This window comes from Cydia amplana, chromosome Z (genome assembly GCF_948474715.1).
Source record: "Cydia amplana chromosome Z, ilCydAmpl1.1, whole genome shotgun sequence".
NCBI lineage: Eukaryota > Metazoa > Arthropoda > Insecta > Lepidoptera > Tortricidae > Cydia > Cydia amplana.
The window spans coordinates 6208037-6228218 of record NC_086096.1 but is presented as its reverse complement, the minus strand read 5'-3'; the positions used below and the strand labels follow the sequence as shown (position 1 = coordinate 6228218).

The 20182-nt window shown below is 38.4% G+C and overlaps 1 protein-coding gene across 1 annotated transcript in view; it reads right to left on the bottom strand.

Moving 5' to 3' along the window:
- Positions 1 to 4065, bottom strand: part of LOC134661746 (titin) — a 122220-nt gene extending 118155 nt beyond the window's left edge. The window contains exon 1 of the mRNA XM_063517928.1: positions 3543 to 4065. Within this exon, the coding sequence (XP_063373998.1) occupies positions 3543 to 3705 (163 nt within the window). The 5' untranslated portion in view covers positions 3706 to 4065. The remainder of the gene's footprint in view (positions 1 to 3542) is intronic.
- Positions 4066 to 20182: the final 16117 nt, after the last annotated feature.

Genomic DNA, 20182 nt, shown 5'->3' with positions numbered 1-20182 from the left:
ATATTTGGAGAGTTAAAGTTACTTTCTATTCATCAATGCGTGCGACTTGTTGTGTGCATTTGCAAATCTCAAATTTGGGTGGGTGCAATCACCGGGGTGAAATATATAAACACATCAGAGTTTTATTAATCAGGTTAATATTATTTGGGACCATATGGTGGTTATGTACCATAATTAATTTACAAACTAAATAAACAGTCATTTCTAATAGCGCATCATTGATTCATTTATCTATATCGTAAATATTTCATTAAGTATTCACAGATTATTTCGTAAAACAACGTGAAAGTAGCTAAATTTTAACTGACATTTTTGTAACATCTCTCCCTAGCATCAAAACACTATGTGATTCTGCATATAAATTGCCTATTAATTGCGTCATGTTTAGTATCTTATACACGCGTGTACACGCGCAACCAAAATTCAGTAACCATTAATTCCAGCTTATTAAAATACAACATTAAGCGTCAGCTGTGTACTGCGCCCAGACGCGTTGTACAGTTACTCCTGTTGTGATGAGCTAGCTACGCGGCAGACGGAACCGTGCCCGTCCCAGTAACTGGTTAATTGTTGCCAACTGAAATTCGGTCAACTCGCCATAATTATGCGTGTACCTAACTACTGTTCACTTAACTACCCACTCTTGTGCGTGCCCGAATTCGTATAATCATACTGCAGTTATCAACTATAATAACCGAAGATTAAGTTCTTAAGATCTTATAGCGTCTAAGGCTATTATTTAAATTAGGTACCAAATAACCAAATAAGGTACGTTATATACTCTCTCTCTAGTACCGAGGTAATCAAATTCCGTTTTGCTATATTATATTAGTGAAATCCACTGAGCTATATACTATAGCTAAAGTTAAGTGTAAAATCAATTAAACACCCGTATGTTTTACCGAAATGAGGTTTTAAACATAATTTATAATGAATTGTAGTAATAGACAAAGTATTCGAGAATTCATTCCCTTTAAAAAAATGCATGTGGTGTACATCACCACGCCAGTTGGTAAATAGGTACCTCTTTAGTTTCATTGAATTTATATTTTGGTGGAATCTAATTAAACTCGCGTTGCAGTTTGAAATCTCATTGCCAGGACCTAATTAGAGGGTCAATTATAAATCATAAAATTAGAACGCGGTGAAAGTTATACTAACTTAAGTTATACTAAGTTATACCCAAGCCGATGTCGAACGACGTTGTTTCTAACCAATAAAACAAAAGTCCGGAACCAATTACACAAACTCGCGTTTGGGAGTCTGTAAATCGTAATAAGACAAAATATTATGACAGGTGAATGCGGTCGTTTATATTATAGCTGTCTAACGTTTCTATTGCGCGCGAAGAAATAGTGAAAACAAACCGGCTTCACTTTGCCGTTTTTCGCTCAATAGTGTAATAGCGCCATTATCCCGAAGTTCTCAGTCGATCGAGGAATAGAAAACCGATAATTAAGTGATCGAACGCAAAAACCGCCACGCCTAGTCAATTCAATGGCCTATGGTGGCAGCCGGTGAAGTTCTTTTGTGCTGTGCACTCACTATCAACAGCAACTAAGCGAACGTAGCGTTCAAAATTATCTAAAGAAAAGCGTGTGCACAGAACTTTGAGCTTTACTAGTAGGTACTTTTTGGCGTTAAATGTTTCTTGTTTATTCCTTATTGAGATGCAAACATTTCTACATTATCGCTTCATCTCATTTTTTTCTTGTGTAAGTATACTTTGTTATACACTTTAGACAGGTTTGATTTACGTTATTGTTTAGAAAACAAATCAGAACTATCGTCAGGTTGTACAGATAATAAAAATCAGTCATTTGTTACATACCTACACTCTAAAATCATAAATTAAGAAATATAATCTTAACAATATAACATACCTAGGCTATAAGTAAACTGCGAAACCTCTAAATATTTGTAGTTTCTTTTTCAGAACCGTTATAAATCATGAAGGAATCTAAAGAATTTGATGATAAAGAGCAATGTTAACAACTATGGTGGATAATTAATTAGGCTCGCCGGGTTATTATACAACGTCTGATATTGTTTTCACCTGGGATGAGTCACGCGAGCTATTCGCTGGGTAACGTGTATAGTTTTACATAATAAACGCAAACCAGGCTTCATTTGAACAACTGCTCTTACTACAAGAGTACTACTCAACGGAACAACAAGATCCATTTACGATACAGTTTCTCATAACTGTACTCATAATCATGTTATGATAACCATCGGGTTTAAACTTCAAAAGTAATCAATCTATCTGAATTTTCTATGCCGCTATTAAGTATGCGGCTAAATTACGAATTGTTGCGTCCGTACAAATGATTAGGTAAGTGAGATCGCCTCTACTAACTAGCTCGAATCGAGTATAATAAGCATTCTATGCATTGTCAATAGCTCGTTTAATTGTGAAATTTGTTGAACATGACTGGCGTTCCTCAAATCTCGATGATACCTAATGATGATTGAAAATTCCTAACGTTTGTGCGGCGATGCATCCCGGCAATGGACGAGGTTTAACAGGCAATTGTCAAACGATAATCGCTCAACTTGGTGCATTCCTCCATGGCAAAAACGTTTTCTCTGCCGGCCGCGTCACTGTTTATGTTGTGCTTTTTAGGTCGCTGTCGTGGTACGTGAAGCACGCAATCAATGTTACATTGCTTGATTTCATATTTTCATTTATAACGTGATAAAAACTAGAGAAGCTGCATATTCATGATGCTGCGTTAGATTGCGTCGGATCCATCAGCCATTAGAATGCGTATCTGCGGCACGCACTGCCTGTCGGTAATAATAATATGAACTTGATGAATGAACGCACAAAAAACCGTACGTGATAGCAACTCGTGTCTTACGCTTTCATTTGACCCGGTTTCTCGATTTTTAATGCTACCATATTATGAAAAATGTATCCTTCAAAGGTAGCATAGTTTGTTCTGAAGCCATATATGGAATCGACTTTACGCCTTATAAGTAAACAAGTTCTCAACGTGATTTCGCACTGCAGCCTTAATGGTGAGACGAGTGACCTGACGCCTCAATAACAGCAGCCGGCCGCTTGAGATTTAAATATTGCATAAAAGTTGGTTTGGGGTCGCATCAGCATCGCAACCGCGGTCCAATTCGGGTTCAGTTCACTCGCCATCCTTTATGTTTACATTTTAATTCGCATCGATGTCAGTGCATGTCACATCGACGGCAACAGTGGGAAGTCGATGTAACATGAAAAACAAGTGTGAAAAGTGTGGTCGCGCCTGAGAGCGCATTCCTGTGTCCCGATGGCGGCGCGGCTGGCGCCCACGCGCCCCAGAATAGCCGCGCCATCCGCGAGGAAAGCGCTATGCACAAATAAAGTTACGCACCAGGAAACCAAAGACACTCGCTGGCCGATCGCCGCGCGGGTCGGCGGCGACGATCACTCTACACACTTATGTATGAAGATGTTAGGAGAAACATTTCGCAATGCAAAGCTCTAATTACAGCTGAGATATTTTAGTGGACGAGGGTGAAGCAAGCCGGCTGCTGGGACTGACCTCGTTGCTGGCTGAGCATCTGGCGCGTATAGTGATGCTCGGTGCGCTGCACGCGTTCCTCCTGCTGCACGGACTGCACGCTTTGCTCGTGCCGCTCCGAGTGCTGCATTCGCTGCTCGGAGCGTTGTTCGGAGCGCTGCTCCGACCACCGCGACTTCTCCATCACGCCGCCACAGCAGCACACGCACTAAACTCTCACTCGACTAGTCCTCGATACACCGTCGGGGCTCGCCCGTCAAATAAATACGCCACTGCAATAAACTTATACTAGTCCACGGGTTCATTTAGCAGAAGTCAAGTCATTATAACCCAAGTCCAACATCCAAGACGTCGGTCGATTGCGAATAGTTAGCGGATAGTGCGGAGCTGTCGAGCGGTGCGCGGGCGCCGCCGAGCCGGCGCGGGGGGCGGCGCGACCGAAATACGCCGGGTTATTTTGAGACTAGCACTCCCGCGCGCCCCACTGCCACCACCGCGCCCCGAGCTCCAGCACTCTCTCCTCCCTCGCCCTCCACATCTTGCATCGCGCAAGTTTCGCATGCCTTCGAGATCCCGTAATCGCGAATCCCACGCACCGCTCCTGCCCCCTGCGAGCCTTCGGCGCTCGCGAGTTGCTCTCGATCGGCTTACATTTATCCCACACTCGGTGTTAAAAAGTAAGAGTTTCGATTACTCTTTTCGTTAACAATGGTAGCTGTATGTTAATTACCGCTTGGCATTCATGTGGACGCAGATTTTAATTACCCGCTTGGATACGGCCAGTGACAGCTGCGTACTAAAACCAGATTCATGAACTAGTTTTCAGAAATAGATTAATTTAATGTACCAAGTGTTATTTACACTCGGCCTAGACAATAAATGTACATTCGACGTCAAACATACTGAAAGGAACACACAAAACGTTATAGATACACACAAAATTATGTTGGTACGAGTACGTACATTATAATATATTATACATAACATGAGAGCTTTCGATTCGAAAAATTCTTTCGAAAAAAAAACTAGTGCCTATGTCAATTCATACTCATACTCGTTTATTCATAAAGCCAATTATGTCATATGTCAATTCTTGAGATTAGTTGTCAAGCGGACCCCAGGCTCCCATGAGCGGTGGCAATATGCCGGGATAACGCGAGGAAGATGATGATGATGAGCATTAATGGCACCTACATGGAAAGGTCAGTTGCATCAGCGGTAGATCCAATGCAAATACCCATTAATGGCACCTACATGGAAAGGTCAGTTGCATCAGCGGTAGATCCAATGCAAATACCCATTAATGGCACCTACATGGAAAGGTCAGTTGCATCAGCGGTAGATCCAATGCAAATACCCATTAATGGCACCTACATGGAAAGGTCAGTTGCATCAGCGGTAGATCCAATGCAAATACCCATTAATGGCACCTACATGGAAAGGTCAGTTGCATCAGCGGTAGATCCAATGCAAATACATATCATCCCTTTTATCGAGCTATTCTGTGTTTCTTTAGTTTGTGTTTCAAAGGAAATCTTTTAATTGCGCAGAATAGTTATTTCTTCATTGGACACGACCTTTTCACACCTTCCGTTTTCGTAAATATATACCTATTTTTTATTAAGTAAATACTTACTTTAAACGTCAAACTTCTATTAAATTATGACTTTTAAATTGCCCAGACTGGGCTATCAAAATCGCTGCCAACTTAGCTTGGTCTAACTCTGGTGCGGTAATTAGCACTTTACGTGCCTACGTCGAATAACTAAAGGGGCATATGTTCTGTATAATGTTGTACGATACACGTGCGAATAGGTAACTCGTGTCGCCACTCGTTACACCTACTTTTGGCACTTGTATCGTAGTGTACTATTTATTAAATAGATGCACTTAAAGTGTCTTAAGTGCAAAGATGTATTATTATGTATTTTAGAGACCGTACCTACAGAACCCTATAGGTATTACACGTAGTTCGACCTGCACTTGACCGGTTTTATTAATGTATGATAAAACAGGTAAATTAGATACTTACACATTTTACACCATAGTTTGGAAGTGATACACTTATGGTTGCAGAGAAAGTATTCATTAATTTTATTTCAAGACTAATAACTAGGGATGTACCGACTAGTCGGGAAAGCAGACTATCCGGCCACATTTGTAGTCGACGATTAGTCGGCGACTAGTCGGCAAAAAAGGCCGATTAGTCGGTCTATTATTAATTACAGAAAGCAGGACATAAATAAAAAGCCAATATTAATCAAATGTTACATGCCCATTTTACTCAAATACGTATTTAGGTTACAAAATGTGCTTGTGTTCATATTAAATTCATGTATAGGTAATTATGTGGATATATCGTCGCAGTAGCACAGAACATCTTTCAGTTGATATTGAAAGCGCGACGACGCAAGGAGCAAAGAAATAGTTATTTACAGTACATATGGTGCTACTTTCCCGAACTAGTGCGGGAAAGAGCACTTTCCGTGCGTATGTCGAAAGTTTAAAGTGCCATATGTACTGTAAAACGTTGTACGATACACGTGCGAATAGGTAATTCGCAACTCGTGTCGATTTAAAACACTCCCTTCGGTCGTGTTTTAATTTATCCGAAAGGAGTGTTTTAAATCGACACGAGTTGCGAATTGCCTATTCGCACGTGTATGAACAACGTTTTACAGTACATATGGCACTATAAAGTTTCGACATATGCACGAAAAGTGCTATTTTACGCACTAGTGCGGAAAAGTAGCCATATGTACTGTAAATGTTTTTAATTTTTATAATGCATCCGGACTTGAATAAATCTACTACAGTTGCCATACAAATGTAATCTTTATCGGGAAGTAACGATTATGAATTTGGCCGACTAGTCGTCGACTAGTCGACTAGTAGTCGACTAGTCGGTACAAAACCATAGTCACCACTACTAATAACCCCCTTATTCATAAACGCGCTACAAGCCACAATTAGCTAAAGTTCGTTTGCATTAATATATGTATGTTCACTTATGTATTAGTAAGAAAGGGATAAAACATAAATTAACTAATTGAGTCTTATAGTTCGTTTATGAATAAGTGGGTTATACGTTTATCCGAATTATTTATTTATTTAAACTTTATTGCACAAAATATATACAACAATGTATATACAAATGGCGAACTTAACAGTCAACCATAATCTTCCATAAAGAGTCAAACCTTCATATGTCCAAAAAGAAATAATATAATAGATAACATCTGCCTAATAACTCTTAGTAAACGTCTCAAGGAAATAAAATTCATAAACTCTTAACTAACCAGAGTTTGTGCGGCTTTACAAGTGCTTTGTAACTCCACCTCGGCCTTTGAAAAGTTTTAATCTAACTCGGATATTCCAGTTTGCCGAAATGGGAAGTTTGATCAAGCGAGTTGGGCGTTTACCAGAAAACACGCCACGTTTTCATTAAAGGTAGTGAAAAGTTTTGAACTACCAAATACAGGGACCCTGTTTTAAGGATGACTCACGTTAAACCGGGCCGTGTCCGGACCGGAGCTTCCGGAGCCCCTTTTTCTATAGAAAGCACGGATCACCGGTCATCTGTCTTAGAAAAGTAAGCGTCGGAAGCTCCGGCCCGGACACGGCCCGGTCTAACGTGAGTCTTCCTTATTCCACCTTGAAATTGTACCGCAAGAAAATTACGCTTAGGTAACGGCGATACGCTGTGGAAGCTTTGAGAGACGTCGTTGCAAAGGAAAATGTTTATTATATTACCGTCCTTTAGAGTTCCAGGATTTTACTATTTATCTTTTTAGGGTTCCGTACCCAAAGGGTAAAAACGGGACCCTATTACTAAGACTCCGCTGTCCGTCCGTCCGTCCGTCCGTCCGTCCGTCTGTCACCAGGCTGTATCTCACGAACCGTCATAGCTAGACAGTTGAAATTTTCACAGATGATGTATTTTTGTTGCCGCTATAACAACAAATACTAAAAACAGAATAAAATAAAGATTTAAGTGGGGCCCCCATACAACAAACGTGATTTTTGACCGAAGTTAAGCAACGTCGGGCGGGGTCAGTACTTGGATGGGTGACCGTTTTTTTGCTTGTTTTGCTCTATTTTTTGTTGATGGTGCGGAACCCTCCGTGCGCGAGTCCGACTCGCACTTTGCCGGTTTTTTTTTTGTATCGCTGCGTGATTGTTTTTATATCGGCACTTAGGATCCGTGGGCGCGCATTTATCGTTGAAATATATGGAACTGGTTCCACTGGCGTAAAGATGTCCTCATCTCATCGTTAGGCCAATAATACTCGGTGCTGCATTGCTGACGTGCATTACTCACGAAGCTCCTGCATTTCGCCTGAAATAAACGCGCGAACATGCGTCATGCTTGACTGATCTCATTGGTATAATTAGACCTAAGTAAAACGAGTTGTTTTTCATGATAAAGGGTGCACATGCCCTGCAACCTTATTGTTGACGTTCAAAAGATTCAAAACGAACAAAAAAGTGCTCTAACATTCAACTATGTATACCTTCTCACTCGTACACGGAGAGAAAAAATATTGTTCGAATTAAAAACCTGATTTCTAAAAGACGGGATTATCAAACTTTATTAATTTTTACATTTTTTTCTAGGCGATAGAAAATAATATAATTTCAAGTAACTTTTATTAATTTCATAGTATAGGAAATACAAAACGGTTTTACTTAATCGTGAAATTAATATTTTGTGTATTTGTATAAATTCTATAAAACTTTCCTTGAGTTTATAAAAGGTGTACTAGTTACAGTACGTAGAGATTACTAGATAATACAAATGGGACTTATTAAAATCGGTGGCTACAAATGAGTATTAATAATTATAAGTCAATTCTGATTTCTATACTTGGTAATCTTGTAATAACAAGTCCCTTTCTTATTCTTATGAGTTTTATTCTTATTTCCGTAAATAGTAGATAGCTTTATAGATATTAGTAAAGTGTACTAATAACAAGATTCCTAAACGCGCTAGCCGCCCCTCCCCCCGCACGCGTACTCCGTATCCATCTTTGACTCGTCCATTTTGCTTGTAACCTCATCGGCGAAAGGAGCTCATCGGAGAAATTATGTTTGGTGCATGTGGTGTGTCGTTGAATGGAACTATGACTAAGTCTAGTTTTAACTACGTTGAACATATAACAAAGAAACCTGTAAAATTGGGCCAGCGACTTGTAAGTAACAATAATTGCAATTTACAGATGTACCTGATCCTGATCCAAGCCCTTGGATCCAAACCATTGGAGCGTGCCACGCAAATTTAGATCACGTAAGAAGTGATCGTTCCTTACGGGATCTAAATATGTCTGGTACGTTTCGATAGCGTTTGGATCGCTTGGATCAGGCTCAGGTGCGGACGCATCTGTACATTGCAATTATGGTTACTTGAAATCAAATCGCAGCTTACTGAATCCCATGAATTACTCTATAGATTTGTAATTTCTAGTAAAGATATTACTGAAAATAAGAGTGCTGCTTTATTGTTTCCAAGCAAACTATTGTGAATTTTAGTCACGGGATTAGTAAAACCAAGAAACAAAACACTAGATAAAACTTCTCAGCTTTATAAATTCCATGACTTTTTTTTGTAATTTCTAGTAAAGTTTACCTGTTTTTAGTAAACAGTATTGTTGTTCCAAAAAGGACAATTTTTTGGTGTTAGTAAATACAATTAGTAAAACTGGTTCATAACCGTTATAGACCGCGAGCCACGAACAGGTTTCCATGACCAATCGCCTCCCAGGCGATAACTCCTATAATGGTTAACGGCTACGTATGATGAATCCTCGTGGACGTCAGCTGCCGCTCCGTTGGTGGGTTGAGGAATGGCAGCAACCGAAACACGTAAAAAAAAAAAATATTTTCAGTCATCGCCTCCCGTTTGATACTTTGCCAGATGATAGTTTAGGTGCTATTGTTAATAAAAAAAATCGTCAGCCGGTTGTATCGCGGTGGAAACACCGTCAGCTGGTCACATGAACATGTAAAAAAAATTTTTTTTTTCAGTCATCGCCTCCCGCTTGATACTTTGTCAGATGATAGTTTAGGTGCTATTGTTAATAAAAAACATCGTCAGCCGGTTGTATCGCGGTGGAATCACCGTCAGCTGGTCACATGAACATGTAAAAAAAAATTTTTTTTTCAGTCATCGCCTCCCGCTTGATACTTTGTTAGATGATAGTTTAGGTGCTATTGTTAATAAAAAAAATCGTCAGCCGGTTGTATCGCGGTGGAATCACCGTCAGCTGGTCACATGAACATGTAAAAAAATTTTTTTTTTCAGTCATCGCCTCCCGCTTGATACTTTGTCAGATGATAGTTTAGGTGCTATTGTTAATAAAAATAATCGTCAGCCGGTTGTATCGCGGTGGAATCACCGTCAGCTGGTCACATGAACATGTAAAAAAATGTTCATGTGACCAGCTGACGGTGATTCCACCGCGATACAACCGGCTGACGATCTCTTTTATTAACAATAGCACCTAAACTATCATCCGACAAAGTATCAAGCGGGAGGCGATGACTGAAAAAATATATTTTTTTTACATGTTCATGTGACCAGCTGACGGTGATTCCACCGCGATACAACCGGCTGACGATTCTTTTTATTAATAATAGCACCTAAACTATCATCTGACAAAGTATCAAGCGGGAGGCGATGACTGAAAAAATATTTTTTTTTTACATGTTCATGTGACCAGCTGACGGTGATTCCACCGCGATACAACCGGCTGACGATTTGTTTTATTAACAATAGCACCTAAACTATCATCTGACAAAGTAACAAGCGGGAGGCGATGACTGAAAAAAAAATTTTTTTTTACATGTTCATGTGACCAGCTGACGGTGATTCCACCGCGATACAACCGGCTGACGATTCTTTTTATTAATAATAGCACCTAAACTATCATCTGGCAAAGTATCAAACGGGAGGCGATGACTGAAACCAATTATTTTAAATTTTAGACTGTATTTATTTATTTGTTTTATAAATTCATGTGACCAGCTGACGGTGATTCCACCGCGATACAACCGGCTGACGATTTTTTTTATTAACAATATCACCTAAACTATCATCTGACAAAGTATCAAGCGGGAGGCGATGACTGAAAAAATATTTTTTTTTTACATGTTCATGTGACCAGCTGACGGTGATTCCACCGCGATACAACCGGCTGAAGATTTGTTTTATTAACAATAGCACCTAAACTATCATCTGACAAAATATCAAGCGGGAGGCGATGACTGAAAAAAAAATTTTTTTTTACATGTTCATGTGACCAGCTGACGGTGATTCCACCGCGATACAACCGGCTGACGATTTGTTTTATTAACAATAGCACCTAAACTATCATCTGACAAAGTATCAAGCGGGAGGCGATGACTGAAAAAAATTTTTTTTTTTACATGTTCATGTGTACAGCTGACGGTGATTCCACCGCGATACAACCGGCTGACGATTGTTTTTATTAACAATAGCACCTAAACTTTCATCTGACTAAGTATCAAACGGGAGGCGATGACTGAAAAAAAATTTTTTTTTTACGTGTTTCGGTGGCTGCCATTCCTCAACCCACCAACGTAGCGGCAGCTGACGTCCACGAGGGTTCATCATATTTGGCCGTTAACCAGTATACGAGTTTTCACCCGGGAGGCGATGACTGACGAAATTTGCGCCTGGCTCGTGGACCATTAGTATAATCTACTTGTCATGGGATTCACTAAAATTTTACTAATGATTAATATTTTTTACTTGATTCTACAAAATTTTTCTCTCCGTGTAGAAGGTCGGAGATATGCTACTTCTTTTCTGCTTAAGGTATCTACTGTAATTCTGCTCTTTTATGGACACGTTTGAGCGATGAACTAATTTAGACGCGATTTCACAGCCCTGAATGATGTCACGTACAAGTGTGTTATAATTTTTTTTTTGTTTCATAATTTACAAATTTATTAGTGCATACAAACTTAATATACATAACTAGGAAAAAAAAACATAATTAACTAACTAACCTACAAAACTTAAAAACTAAATCTAAAAATAAATAAAACTAAACTTAAAATAAATAATTACAAAATATCTCCCTGCGGATTGGTGCCGTAGATACTGGCAGCATTTCCTCGCTGTATCGCAATACTGTATGTTATAAATAATTAAGTTTAGTAGATACCTACATACCTACTCGTTGTAATGATTACATTTCGTAGTGTAATTATTACATTTGTCGTTCCATATTTCGCCTATGAAGTTCCTGTCCAAAAATTTTAAGCATTAGAGATAAGTGTGGTAGCGGCAAACCATACCATGCAAAACGTACCATAGGTAGGTACTCATTAAATTAAATCGAAATGGAAGTTAACATTGCAAGAAATAAAAGGCTTTTTTATTTACCTCGGACCTGAAGCAGCTTAGGTATCGTATCTTATGCCTTGCATTTAACTTTTAAACTTCTTAGTACATATGTACTCTCATAATGTTAAGGCAAGCGAATCAGTGTCGGTATGTCAAGCATTTGGCTGGCAGTGGTTGTTAGCCACAACAGTTATAAGTGTTACCACGACAGACCATTCCTTCTACATCAATGGACTATAGCGGTAAACGCTTTTTTGTTATTTTATGAATAAAATAGAAAATAACTCTCGCTTTGTGAGATATGTAAAGTAAACCCGTATCTTCGACTATTACTACATCACGGCGGTGAGGTTTCAGATGTAAGCGCGTTGGGATACTTGATAAAGTTAATGCAATGTAATGCCGTCAAATTCAATAGGGCTATTTACGGTATAACGACTTTTATCTCGTCGAACCGAAAACGTTATTTTTATACAATTGTACCAACTTTTGTCGTGTTCGCTAAAGCGAAGACGCGCTTGACTTTTTGTGCTAATTGCATATATGTAGATAGCACAACCTATGCGCCCGAATGCAATCACGACACTTTGTTTGCTTTAAATATGTAATATTCATAACATGAATACTATTGGATTGGATCACGTAGAGCGCGAAGCTTATTTCGGATCTGAGTAATTGTTTGTGAAATATATATTGTTGTAGGTATTCGTTACACAATGTGGCGCAACAAGGCTATCATTAAATAAACACACCACAAATGCTCAGTCAAACGAAGCTTATTTTTTTAATACATTATAAAATACAAAATGAAATAATTTAAGACCTAAGTTTATTTATACATTTATCAAATAATCCTATACATTTATTAATATAATAACTAACTATAAATTAAATATTTAAAAACTAAACTAAAATTAAAATAAACCTACTTAAAAAATTAAACGAATACTTACAATATTATATAAAAACTAAAATATACTAATAAAAAAAGATGAATATAAAAAGAAGTTATAAAAAGAACACCCCTTCTAAAACGTCCGCCTGCGGCATGGAGCCCATAACGCTGGCTGCGTTACCTCTCTGTATTGCCAGCGATATGCGCTGGGAGAGGTAAGCGCCAGCCCTATGGTCTCCCGAGGCGTCGACCAGCCTTAGTAACGACGAGATAAAAGTCGTTATACCGTAAATAGCCCTATTGAATTTGACGGCATTACATTGCATTAACTTTATACATTATAACATTATAGTCCATTATAAAAAGCGTACTCTGCTTATATGTACCCTGCATTTATTTTATACTACAATATATTATTTTGCCCGCGACTTCTGTTAGCGTAGAATCTTCATTCCCAATCCCCCGTTTCCAATCGTGAGTAGAATGTGAATGTTGGTTTGAGCGCGTACTTATCACGCATATGTCATTTTTTAATTACCTAATGCTACATTGTGTACCTACGGTAGAATTCACAGATACCTAAATAAAACTACCTACTCATTTCAGTAGAATGACTTGACAAAACGAAGAAATCATTAAAACATAAAAATTACAATAATTAAGTACAATACAAATTGTACCTATACTTGACTTTAACAATAATCAATGACTCATTACACCATCGTATCGTCATAAGAGTCGTCTTTATCAGAGCTGGTACAAACGAAATAAATTTATAAAAATAGTATTTATTACCTACGTATAAATATTAACATTTGGCAAGACATCATTGATTGACTGATGAATATATGGTGTTAAAATGTCGTGAGTAATGACTACCTACCCTACAAAAGTGGAAGCCTTGCCGAGATGACAATCGGTGATAGAAAAGTATGTACCTAATGAACATCTTAAACGTCAAATTGGCGTATTAACACGTACCAACGTACGTAGTTGTATAGTTACAGTCAATACTGAAAGTCCACTGTACAACATAATGTACCTGTTTTTACAAAACTTCGATTGTAACTGTAAACCTCATTTGCGATTGACAAGCATACCATTTATACGTACCTATGTCCCAACTTTACATAGGTACGTATCCGACTGGAACTGATATCGAATTACATATTTATGACGCAAGTAAACATGAAGTCGGTCTTGTTACTCTTGTATGAACCTGTAGCCATACGATCTCGGCACTGGAAACAACTAGCTAACAAGCAAAACTTACACTTGAGAACGGAGCGCCTCTTACTTCAATACTACTTACTGAGATTAACCGAACTTATTGGATAGGTACTTCTAAAAATTGTATATAATCCGTTGAAAGTTACGTATTGCAATGGTGTTATCGTCACTGAGGGAGGTTGAAGTTCCTCATTTTGTAAGGCGCTTTGAGCTTACGAGCAGTTCGTACGCCATTTGTTTCGTCTCTCTCAGCTTACACCTGTACGGTTACCATCAGTTTGTCACTGACATAAAACGCCGTCGATAACGTAATTTACTTTCTATACATCCCGTTTGCACTAATATGCGAGTGCGAGCGAGGTGTGTAGAAAGTAAATTACGTTCTCGACGGCGTTTATGTCAGTGACAAACTGATGGTAACCGTACTGGCTACTTACTAGCTTACTACTAAATAGTTTGCGACGGTAAGCTTATTTCTTGTGATTTAAATTCCTCATGGCTACAATTAAATAGGTAACAGAGGTGGAGCTTTGAAATTCCTGAAGTGATGATTATTTACTTTCTTTAAAAGCTTACCGACCCGTAGACTAGACTAAAGCATTTAATAGATGTTTGATATTGTATACAGTTTATCGAGAACTCAAATTCTAGGCTATTTACATAAGTAGTACCTAAAAGCGCGGTATTTGTTACATAATAATAACTGTACGATTTGTATGTTGCAAATGTTAAACACGGAATGTTGGTCGGCGGCGGTTTGTTGTTGAACTGTAACAGATGTTTTACGTAAAGTTCTACGGACCTGACTCTAGTTTGGACTCGGCGTTGTACCATGCCCACACCGCAGTAGCTTTGGCGTCATTACTTTAATGCTTGCCTCATTTTATAGATACGTATGTTGTAAAATATGAGCGATCTGCCTTCTGAGCAGTTCCTTATTTTAAGTTAATCGATTTGTCTAGTCCTATCTATATAGGTGGGTTTTCCTCTTTATCGTCAAAGTTATGAAATGGAACTACCCAAAATAAAATAAAAACTAAAATACAAACGTCCGGAACACTTATTATTTGTATACACCATTCAGTTTTCTTATGTAAAAATAAAATGTTATTGAGGTTTGAATTTCAGTTTTGACCCTACTCACCACATTTTACGGTATATTTACCGAGCTAGCAATTACAGATCAATCACTTAACTAACGTAGTGTGGTTGGTAAGAAGTTATATATAATAAGGACAGTCCTAGATTAGGGCATGCAGTATCGGTTCCGGTACCGAGAATTTTATTTCCCGGTTCTGGGCACGGCCGGTACCGAGATTCCCGGTTCTTCCCGGTTCTTAGGATATTATATAATAATTTTTAAGAAATTCGTTTTTTAAGTCTATTACAGTCCTTATGAATGATAAATTCTATATAAATAATAAATAATTACAATTTCATAAGTATTATTGAATGCCATAAATGAAATTACTATCCATGTGATTGGTGCGGTCTAGCTCTCCCAACCTTTCTGTCGGCTGCTTAAGCAAGCTTACTCTCATTGGCGGTATAACACCTACGGTTCGGACACGACATTGAGCGACTGGCGACGGCGGCAGCAGCGACAACCATAGGTGGGAACGAAAGGTCCAATCGCCGTGTCTCACTCCAACCTATGGTTATCGCTGCCGCCGTCGCAAGTTGCTCAATATCGTGACCGAGCCGCTATTACTTCAGCAACCGCTTATGTCGCTGCTAAAGTAAACGCCAAAATTTATAGAATTTGACGTTTAAAATAATACTTGCACAGTCTGTGCTATCAAAATCGCTACTAACTTAGCTTGGTCTGACTATACGAAATATTATTCGGACTTCGCCGACATAGCTATTTTTTGTCATCCGCGTCGGGTTATTTGTGTCCTCCGTTTCAAACCAACATATTTAAATGCTACTTAATGCACCTAGCTAAAATACTATCGGCGTTATTCATAAACGTCTGCTAAGTTAATCAGCTGATGATCGTCGTTTGTCCCTCTCTATGGCATAACGACGATCATCAACTGATTAAGTTAGTAGCCGTTTATGAATAACGCCATATATTTTATGACTACTTACTACAAAATAGCAATATAAAGGTAATTTAAACACGGGTCCGGGAGAACCGGGAAGTACCGGTTCCGGGTCTTCAGTACCGGTTCTTTTGACACTACAAAATTCCCGGGAATTCCCGGGAAATTAAGAACCGGGAATTCCCGGGAGCATGCCCTATCCTAGATACGATAGATAGTCCTATAACTAGTAGGACTGGGTAGGTAACGCCTTTACCAAGCGCCTGAATTAAAAGCAAGATCTAAAATACAGAACAACTTGACATGCTGAGCCTCGGAGGAATAATCCAATATGGAGTGGTGACACGCACTAATTTCTATGTGAAAAATTCTGCCGTTTTCGGCGCGGGGGGCGAGGAACGCACACAAATAATGTAAACACTAATGCATTTTTTGCATGCGTCGCTACACACGCACACGACAAAATTATCAAACACTAGCATAAACTATATTCACACAAATACAAGAACAAACACAGACAACCCTGTCCGTGAACGAGATGATGTCAGTTTTAAGTAAACGTAAAAGTGCGAGGGACTTGTCGATAATATTGTCGATATTTTATTGACTGAATTTTAACTGTCTGCTTTAGTCAATTATAACCATCAAAAACATTACATGTGAAAACCGGCCAAGTGCGAGTCGGACTCGCGCACGGAGGGTTCCGCACCATCAACAAAAAATAGAGCAAAACAAGCAAAAAAACGGTCACCCATCCAAGTACTGACCCCGCCCGACGTTGCTTAACTTCGGTCAAAAATCACGTTTGTTGTATGGGAGCCCCACTTAAATCTTTATTTTATTCTGCTTTTAGTATTTGTTGTTATAGCGGCAACAGAAATACATCATCTGTGAAAATTTCAACTGTCTAGCTATCACGGTTCGTGAGATACAGCCTGGTGACAGACGGACGGACGGACGGACGGACAGCGGAGTCTTAGTAATAGGGTCCCGTTTTTACCCTTTTGGTACGGAACCCTAAAAAGGTGCAAGTCTCGCAACGCTTCTACTACAAAAAAGTTTTGAGATGTAATGCTAATGTGAAACCAAGTCGGTTATCATCGTAGTGTACCTTTACTTTACCTACTATTTGTAGGAACTGCAACAGTAACTTTGTAATAGCATATATTTATATGGAATTACAAACTTACTTATGCAGTTCTTAGAACTTTAAAACGTGACTGATATTGCAATATTTTTAGGTTTTCGATGGCTTGGTAAGCTGAAAACTACTTATGTTTAAAATTTATTGCATCTTTTGGAAATCTATAAAAAATAAATCAAAATAACAATATATTTATAATGTTCATATAGATTTTATCGATATTGGTTTTTATGGTGTCCCATCGCTAACTATGGTAGAGTGATACCAGAGTAATAAATTAAAAGTGCCTATTTATGGAAAATGACGGCAGTAAATACCTTAAAATAAATAAAATACAATACAAATATTGGACATGTAAAATAAAAAATATACGATAGAAACTAAGAGAAAAATGAATTTTCAAACAGTAGTAGGGTAGGTGCGTTAGTTTTCGTCCACTTGAAGAAATTGAATATAAATCTACATTGCTGCAAAAATTTGGACTTAAAGCAATCCTTAATGTCGAGACAATATACGAGTATCTATCTACATAAAAAATGTATTTGGCAAGTAGCAAATTAAATATCAAATATGTTATTTGCTGATTAGCAAATAACATATTTGATATTTAATTTGCTATTTTTTATTTATTTTGTCATGTGGACGAAAACTAGAGACTAGAGCATGGACGGAAACTAGCACAATGACCAGATCGGTAATATCACGTTACTTATGATTTATACTATTTATTTCTTTGAATGGATTATGTTGATATAAAAATAAGGTGTTATAGAAAAATAATGTGTTATATAAATTATATAATAATAAGCAACGCAAATTAGAAGTTAGGTATTATACCTAATGAATATTTAGAAAGTCTTCTTTAAATATTACCCTAAATTAGATCTAGTACCATGAAGTGGTATCACTTTCAGACTGACAATGTTCTTTAGTTTTTTGCTAAATTAGTGCACTATTTGATAATATTTACATGTAATAGTACTTACATATGAAAAGAAACGTGTTCTTTAAGTACGCTAGATGTGTCCGATCGGTTTTTACAGGAGAAAACGCTACAATTCGGCATTTTCTGCTCCTAACATTCCACTTAGACTGACGTTTGCTGAATGGCGTATGACGTATGGCAACTAGTTTTATATAACCTCCTTGACCGGCGGCCGCCGACTTTTGGCAGAGGGGAACGCCTGTTAATGGCGGTTCCTGTTGGTTTATTATTCCGAGTGCTGAGCAGATCTGAGGGCTACCGCGAAACACGAATTTCGAAATTTCGTTTTTCGTGTTTCGCGGTAGGCCCTCAGTTTTCCTAAAGTTTTTTTTTTATTCCGTAGACTAAAATGACATTTCATAGTATGAACATCATGTGTCATTTCATACTATGAAATGTCATTGAAGTCTACCGAATAAAAAAAAAAATAGACTTTACACACGCTACGAAATAAGACTTCCGACCATGTAGTATAATTTCACTATGTGAACTTACTTACCTTTTATACGTTTTAACATCGATGTTAAGGGTTTTATACAAAGAGTAAAGTAAACAGTATAATACCTACCTATATTAGGTTTTATACCATACCTTCACACAGTCAACACACTTTTTTGTGTATTATCGTTTTCACAGCAGAGACGATTTCGACATAGATTTTCGTACATAGACCCACCTCTTCCTATCTCTATTGCACGCGCTTAATTATATAGGTAGCTGTCAAGCTCGCACAGCGACATTTACAACCGGCATCATGGGAGGGACAGAGGGGCTACCGCGAACCACGTACGACGTGTTGCATCTCTCTCGCACTTGTAATTTCGTACGTAAGTGTGATGTGACAGGGAGGCAACACGTCGAACGTGGTTCGCGGTAGGCCTTCAGCAATCGGCTACGAAACTGTGGGGAAAGCGTCTCTGCTTTAGTAACCTACTAATTCACCTGAATCTTAATAAACAATTGATTGACACCTCTATGCGAATATCGGTTAAGTAGTTTCGACGCTACGGTGTAATTGGCAAGGTGCGAAGTCGGTGGAGGGGGAAGTGGCGCTGATCGTTACAAACACAGGTAATCTTATGGAACGGCCGCCATTAGTACTAGCGGCAGCCGCTTGAACTAATTTTACTCCATAAGATTTAACGTAGAAAGTCTGCCAAAATGAGGGCAGCACCAGTCGTGCACCTAGCGAATAGGCTACATGACTAATTTTCATTTATGTATGGTATCAATCGATCGGGTTTGTTTTTAGGATCAAATGTCTACATGGGAGACATTGCATTAAAGCAACACAAAAGTCAGAAATTGTAGTCAAAGGCCGACAGTCGCACTTCACTCGCGAAACGCCCTTAACAAAACGATAAATGAACGTGACGTCAAGGTCTCTGAGAGTCCATCTTGTCGTATGGACAAAACAAGAAAACTGCGTTTTTGTCGGTGAAATACTGCGTTTATGTTGTATGTTGCTATGCAATATTTTTTGGATAAAATGTGAGGAATCGAAGGGTACCCTTACTTTTATCGTTTTTGGAAGTTAAAAAAAAACTTAAATTTTGAAACTTTCAGGTCCTGTATTTTTGTAATATTTCCATATTTTATTATCCACATTATTGTGATAAATTGCTTGTTTGCTATCTATTTTACTAGATTTTATTATAAAATTCAACATGTGTCATCATCACTATTCACGACAGTACACACATAGATACATAGACTCATAACCCCTCGTTTTGCAAAGCAGTCGGATAAAAACGACAGCGGCTTGGTATCGATATATGAATAGGAGGCAGTTGGTTACTCGTAATTAAGATTTCCCGGATGTTTACCGACCAAGTTTCGTCGATATCCGTCTTTTGTGAGAACATAATGTAGAATGCCAATAGACATACGCGATTCCACTGCTAATGGCTTTCTAGAATCGCAATTGTCAGTAGTAATATAATCGTCACAAAGTTATCTTATCTTATACCTTTAACCCTTAAATGCAT